Source organism: Symsagittifera roscoffensis, chromosome 6 (genome assembly GCF_963678635.1).
Source record: "Symsagittifera roscoffensis chromosome 6, txSymRosc1.1, whole genome shotgun sequence".
In the NCBI taxonomy this organism is placed as follows: Eukaryota; Metazoa; Xenacoelomorpha; order Acoela; family Convolutidae; genus Symsagittifera; species Symsagittifera roscoffensis.
Genome location: NC_087067.1, coordinates 36739167 through 36746369, shown reverse-complemented (window position 1 = coordinate 36746369; position 7203 = coordinate 36739167). Strand labels below are relative to the sequence as shown.

The window sequence follows — 7203 nt, the reverse complement described above, 5'->3', positions numbered from 1 at the left end:
CAACTGCCCTATAAAACAAAAAGCTCCTCATGAAAAACAGAAACTAATAATTGTTTTTTAATCAGTATAGTACCCTTTTTTAACTTCATTTTGAGTAACTAAATTTAATAATAAATACCAGCTGAAACGTGCTTCTCAATTTCTCAATAGATTGGCGCAATATATTTGACGGATGTCAGCCTTGCAGCTTATTATTTCGATTTTCAGACAAACTTTTGAATATTTATGCTTGTGATTTATTTTTTGTAATGCAGTCAACTTTCGACTTTTTAACTAAGCGTTTTTGAAAAAAAGTGTAAATAGTCCGAAAATTTTTTTGTCCGCAGCTCAAAAAAATGAAATGTGGTATATTTTTTGTTAAATTATGAGCTAATGCGTTCTAATAGCACGGGTAAACCGCAAGTTAAATCGTTAAAAGCTAAATTGAGGCAAATGATTTGATTTTTTAAATAAAATATGAGGCGCTTAAAACATCTACTAGTACTTAGAAAAACTGTGTAGAGAAATATTGAAGAAAAAGAGGAATTTTTTTAATGTTTCAATCAATTTTTCAGTGCAGTCGGAACCTTCAAAGTTTTGACCTGATATACGAGCAGGCTGGTTTGCTATGATGCCAGTCATTGCTATGGTTTGTTTTGACTGCCGTGTATTCGAACACTAGCAAAACTTCATACAAACTCGTTTAGTTTTTTTTAATGTATACCAACTTAACCTTTTGTTTAGCGCTGCATGCTTCAGGCTTATTATTTTAAAATGTTTGGGAATCAGACTCGGAAATTGTTTCAAAATTATACGAAAATGTATTTAAAACTTTTCATAATTTTTGTTTCTGAAACTTTCTAGGCACTTTAGGTCGCTATCATTTTTTTGAGATTATTTATTTATCTTTCATAGACACTTACTTCATAAATTTGGTTGCACATCCACTTGTTTTTAAAAATTTTTTTTAAATGATGACAGATTTTTCTTTCATAGTTAAACAGCACAAGAATAAGCGTTTTTTCCTTGCCAGTTTTTTGAGTAAAAGAAACGTTGCCTCTGCTAAGACGTTCAGCAAACTTTGTTTTGTAACAATGATCTCTGCATCATTTTTTTGTCATTTGAACTCTAAGATAATTTCTTTGATAATTTTCACTCAAAGGGGTGAAGGGTCTTTCTATATAATTATATAGAAGATGCATTAATTATTCATTTCTACTTCAGTTGAACAGTTATTTTTGTTTCCAAATATTTTTTTCTGATTAAACTAAATTTTCTCTTGCAACACCAATAAGATTTCATTATTTCACCTTAATGACAAAATGTGAAGATTTTTTCTTAAATCAGATTGGCCAATGTTATCGAAAAAGTCTCTATATACAAACAAACTGCGTGAAACAGAATCGATTTTTGTTCGCTGATGTCATTCTAATGTGCAGTAAATTATTAGGTTCCCTTCTGAGTCTAGCCAATTCTTCTGTTTTTCGAGAAGTTGGTTCCAAAGAACAGAAAAAATGCAACCTGATTGATCACATTTTGTAATGGCTTTCTCGAAATGACACTTCCGAGTTGTGTGATTTGTTGCAAAAAAATTCAGTTTCAGTTTGTCTGGGGTTCTACTGGTAGTTTGGAATAGAATTTGCAGCATGGGATGGTTGTTGTGAATTGGACTTCTCACTTTTAAAATCCCAATTTGAAATCCTATCCCTCCTAACAATATTACGGGTGACCAAAATTTTTCATCGTAGTCTGGAAGTTTTCGCCGTGGACATCCAAAGTTGATTCCGATAGTTCCTCTGTAACTGTTCTGGCTTGGATACGGTTCGTTTGATGAGATATCCTTCTGAATTGTTTTTTCATTTGGCTCTTCAATGCCATCTTCTGGAAACTCGTAGTTCTCAGATAGAAATTTTTGAATCAATTCCCAGCTGCACTCTCTAATTCCTTTTGCGAAATTATGAAGATGATCCAAATTTTTGGAAAGTTCACTGTTGGCTTTTTCCACTGATCTGACTTGTGTCTCCAAAGATCGGTAGTGAACAAGATCTTTATTGATTCTGTCCAATTTTTTTTCTAATTTTTTGAGCAGCTCATCGCCTAAATAACAGGTACCAATTAAAGTCCACTTGTTTCGAACAAGTCAAACAACCTCCAATAAAATTAAGCGCTTTTAAAAAGTTTTCAATTGAAGTCGAACAAAATCGGAAATTTTTGGGATAAGTTGATCAAAGTCGAACAATGTCTTTTAAAGTCGAAAAAAGATGAACAAAGTGAAATAATGTCCGGTAAAGTCGAACGACGTCGAAAACGGACATTTTTTGACTCAAAAAGTCAAAAACGGACATCGTTTGACCGTTTCGATTGAATCATGAGTTAAACATCTCATTGGTCTACTGCCAACATGTATAAACTTTTGAAATTTTTTGTTAGTTTTCTCTAAGCAATAAATATTTTCTCTTTTGAATATTAAAACCAATTACCTGAAGACCACTTATTTCTCAAGCAGAACATAATTTTGTGGTTTGCAAACAAAAACAAAATTGCTCACAGTTCAGGTTTAATAAAAATTTGCCTTAATCAAAACCTCCTTTTATTTTTTCAAATGTTTATATAAGTTTTGGTAGACTTATAATAATGTATGACGCTCAAAAAAATATCATGTAAATTTCTCAATCACATTTCTGGTTTTAAACTATTTGCTTAAAAAATTGCCGCATAATAGAAAATGGTACGTTAATGTTAGTGCATACAGAGCAATTCATAAACTAATTCGTATTAATTGTTCAGAATCTTAATTCAGAGCAGCTGTTTTACGCAGCAAGTCAGGTAGAAGAAAACCTTACAACTTTTGCCGTTGCCTTATATTTTGCATTCCTTTTCCCCAAGTTTATCTTTTTAGATTTTTTTCGATTTAATTATTTGTTTGGCAAGCAACGATTTCTATAATTACTGTTACTTGCGTTGCTTTTTTACGAACAAAACCCCCCATTTTATTTTTGTTATCATGTTTTGTCGGAATTTTTGGATTTTTGCGTAAAAATCTGAGCAAGTAAATCCATTAGTTTCAATAAATTGCATTTGAGATATTTTCACATCTTTTGATCCATCAGTTGCAGGCTTACTTAAAAAAAAAACAAAGTTCATTTTTAAGTCGTATTTCAGGTCGTAATAACTCAAACTGGATGTTGGTAAAAATAAAACTAATTGGATTTCTGAATGTGAATTATTTAAAACGAATTAAGGTAATCCTTCACACGACAGGTTGTAACACCGTTGTTTGATAGCTGCTTACTGCGTTTTTTGTTGTCTCCTGCTTTTGCGAGCATCTGAAGTTTCATCTCAACCCTTCTTCTCAGATGTTTTTTGTACCCCAAAACTGAATGCTTGTCATGATCTGTTTCAAGGCAGTCGTCGCAACTCTCCACTTCACATTCTTTACACCAGAAAGAAACTAAATTTTCGCATAAGTTGTGCGAGCAAACTGGAGGAATAAATGATAGTTTTGTCTGCAGATTGTCCATTTTGTTCCGCAGTTCTTCAATTTCTTTCTGATACGCGCTGATTTCTGATGAGTATCCTTCTAAATGTTCTCTTATTCCGTATAAAGGCTTCAAATCTTCAATTCTTCTAGTATACTCTGTGCTGCAGATTGCGCATCGCAATACACCGCCGGGTCTTTGGAGTGCTCTTAGACACATTTTTGCTGGACCACAGTAAGAATGTCCACAAGGTAATGCGCGAGGATCAGCTATAAAATCCGCGCAAACCGAACAGTTAAGTGCATCGTTGTTTGATTGTATTCTAGAAGTGCTTGAATAGGCCATGTTGATAGCCGTTGCTGATAACAATTTCGATTATTAACAAAATAATTGTTGAATAAAATGATTAATATGGACCCTTTTTTAGAAGCTAAAGAATTATCAAAATAAGGTCATGCGCTCCTTGAAAAAATTAAATATAACTTGCTAAAAAATAGTACCGGTTTATCGCCCTTTTAAATCTTCTGAATTGACTTTACAGAAAATTCTTCTACTGATTTTATACACTGATGTAGATCTAATTAAGGGGGTCTTTTTTCAACAAAAAGTCAACAGTTTTCTCGAACCTGAAACTATAAAAAAAAACTTTTAAAAGTTTTAATCATATTTGACAATTGTGCCAAATACACACTTATTTCCAGACAGCTTTATCAACATGAAATTATATACAGTATTGATTTTTCGCTACACAATTTTCTCACTTGAAAGTTAAAAACTCTGAAAGAAAAATAATGACCTAGAAAATGGCGAACGGAAAAAAAATCAAATTTTAAAAATCTATTTCGAGCGAAAAAATGACTTGTAAGACATTGCAAAAAATTGAAAAAAAAATTGGATAAAAACACATTTTGAATCTTTTGAACAAAAAAGGGCTTGTTTAATAAAATATAATTTTATGGCGAAACCATTTGCTAGTTTTTTCGCGCTTAAAATATTCCGCCAAAAATTCGCAAAATGAGTTGAGCAAAATTGCAGCATGAGTCGCGCAAAGACGCATCAAACGACGCATAGTCGCGATATAAGTCGCGCAAAACCGAAACAAGTATTCGTTGCCTTTCTTCGAATGTTGAAGCAAAGTTTTTATTGGCTTATGATAACCTGGCAATTTATGTTTCTACAACCCACAGGGGTGGACCTAGCCTTTTTTCGAGGTACGGCGGACTTTCAAAAAAATCGGAGGAAAATCGAAAATTTTTTCGACCTTTTTTTAGGTCGACCAAATTGATTTTCTGAGCTCTCCCAAATCACTATATAGACCCCATTTTGACCAAATGTTTGAAAAAACAAGCTTAAAAGGCACTTTTTGGAAAGTTTTCTTTAGGCGCCTTTAGAACAGTTTTAGGTTCAGTCGGCCAAAAAGGGATATCTCAAAATAGTACAAAGGGGGGACCCTTTGGGTCGTTAGGGGGTCGAATCCTGAGAAAGGGGCGTCCGCCCCCACAATCAACGCCCCCCAAATCCGCTGGTGACAACCAACATGTTTAGTTATTATCATTAGTTGGTGATAGCTAATCAACAAAAATCAATGTGTAACGATTATTTTATAACAAAATAAATAGATCGGTTTGTTCAGCATAGACAATTTTATTGCTGCAATGTGAAAGTTGTTCAATTTTTTGCGCTCATAAAGCAAAACTGAAGCATACTAAACAACGAGAAAAGCTTTAATAATCTAAAACTAGGTGCATCCGTTGTACATTAATGTTTTAAGAAGGTTTCATTTTACGCTCTTTCACAAGTTGGTCAAATGTTTAGTCTTCCTGCTGTTACATATTGCTCAGCACTGAACTGCTGTAACTCTATCTATATTCAATTTAATACATTCGCTAAAAGCTTAACAACTCAACAGTTTTGCAGATTTTTTTTTAATAGCGTGAAACAAATTAGCGTTTTTAAAACCTCCGCACTCTAAAAATGAAATGTAATCTTATGCATTAAATGAAAATCGGAATGCGCTATGGACGCAATGTTTAACTGAATGCATTGTTTTAGCTTAGTAGAATGCAGCGTTTAAATTTAAAATATCCTCAAGTCTGGAATATTCTCGATTTTTTTGGCGAAAATTCGATTCGTTAGACAAGATGAACTCAATTTGTTTTCAAGGCTACACAGTGCCAGTCCACGTTTTCCAAAATTTTCATTCTGAAATTAAACAATTATGAAATGTTTTGAAATCTTTCAAACTTTCATCGCTTGCATAGCTTGCTTAAAAAAACTTAGGCCAATCAATTTGCTCTGTGAAAACATGAGATAATTCAAAGTTTTATTGCCGCAATAGCTTGCTTAAAAAACTATAACTTCTCGCCAATTTTCTTTGTGAAACCACTTGACTTATTTCAAAGTTTTATCACATGAATCGCGTGCTTAGAAAAACTTTGTTACCTTTCAAGCTATTTCATAGATTGTATCGAAAGTTTTTTCAAGCAAAATTTTTTGCAAATTTTTCTAAGCAAACTTTTTGCAAACCGATTTGCATTTTAAAATAACTTGAAATGTTTCAAAATTTCAGAGCTTGAATAGCTTGCTTAAAAAAAACTGGAACTTCTTGCCAGTCGATTTACTCTACGAAACAACTGGTCATTTTTCAAAATTTCATCGGAAAAACGTTGAACTATTTCAATATATCTCATAGACCGAAAAGTTTTGCAAAAAGCGTGAGTTTTCTAAGCAAAACTTTCGCAAACACTTTGTAAGCAAGTGTTTCACAAACCGATATGGTTTTTGAAATAACTTGAAAGTTTCAACAGTTTCAGAGCTTTGATAGGATAGCTCGCTTAGATAAATTAAGCTTTTTGCATAACTATTCGGTTAAGTTTCATAGCTTTAAAAACTTGCTGAGAAAAACTTAAAATTTTTCGTGAAACGATGTGTCCACGAAACAACTTGAAACATTTCAACGTTTCATAGCTTGAATAGGTTGCTACGAAAAAAACTAAAAGCTTTTTGCGAACCGGTTCGTTTTATGAAATAATTTGAAATATTTCAAGGTTGCATAATTCTAATAGCTTCCCAATATAAACTTAAACTTTTCGCGAACCGATTCAATCTATGAAATAACTTGAAAAAGAATCGAAGTTTCATAGCTTTAAAAACTTGCTTATAAAAACTTAAAACTTTCGTAAACCGATTTGGTCCACGAAATAACTTGGAAGTTTCTAAGTTTCATAGCTAAGTTTCATAGCTTAGAAAACTTAAAGCTTTTCGCAAGCTGATTCGGTCTGTGAAAAAACTTGAATTATTTCAAAGCTTCTAGCTGAAAAAGCTTGCTTAGAAAACTTAAAGCTTTTTCGCAAGCTGATTCGGTCTGTGAAATAACTTGAATTATTTCAAAATTTCATAGCTCCAATAGCTTCCCTAGATAAACTTAAGCGTTTCGCGAACTGATTCAGTCTATAAAATATTTCGAAGATTCATAGCTTCTGAAGCTTGCTTAAGAAAATTTAAAGCTTTTCGCAAACTGATTTGGTTTATGATTTAACTTGACCTATTTCCAAATTTCTAGCTGAAAAAGCTTGCTTAGATAAGCTTAAGTTTTTCGCGAACTGATTCGATCTACCAAATAACTAGCAAAACTGTAAGTTTCATATTTTGAATAGCTTGGTTAGGAAAATTAAAGCTTTTCGCAAGCTGAATCGGTTCATGAAATAAATTGAGACATCTCAAAATTTCTAGCTAAAAAAACTTG

At 32.7% G+C, this 7203-nt stretch overlaps 1 protein-coding gene across 1 annotated transcript; it reads right to left on the bottom strand.

The window, feature by feature from the left end:
* Window positions 1–1402: 1402 nt before the first annotated feature.
* Window positions 1403–5277, bottom strand: LOC134848710 (RING finger protein nhl-1-like). Its single transcript, XM_063866224.1, has 3 exons — window positions 5099–5277; window positions 3272–3817; window positions 1403–2076 (listed from the first exon to the last, which is right to left on the bottom strand). Exons 2-3 carry the CDS (start codon window positions 3801–3803, stop codon window positions 1403–1405), a joined length of 1206 nt encoding a protein of 401 aa, XP_063722294.1. The 5' UTR covers window positions 3804–3817; window positions 5099–5277.
* Between the last annotated feature and the right edge of the window lie 1926 nt (window positions 5278–7203).

Coding starts and splice junctions, on each gene's coding strand:
- LOC134848710 (XM_063866224.1), bottom strand. CDS start 3,803: ATGGCCTATTCAAGCACTTCTAGAATACAATCAAACAACGATGCACTT. Junction 2,077..3,271: donor AGGAGACAACAAAAAACGCA/GTAAGCAGCTAT, acceptor CCTGTTATTTAG/GCGATGAGCTGCTCAAAAAA.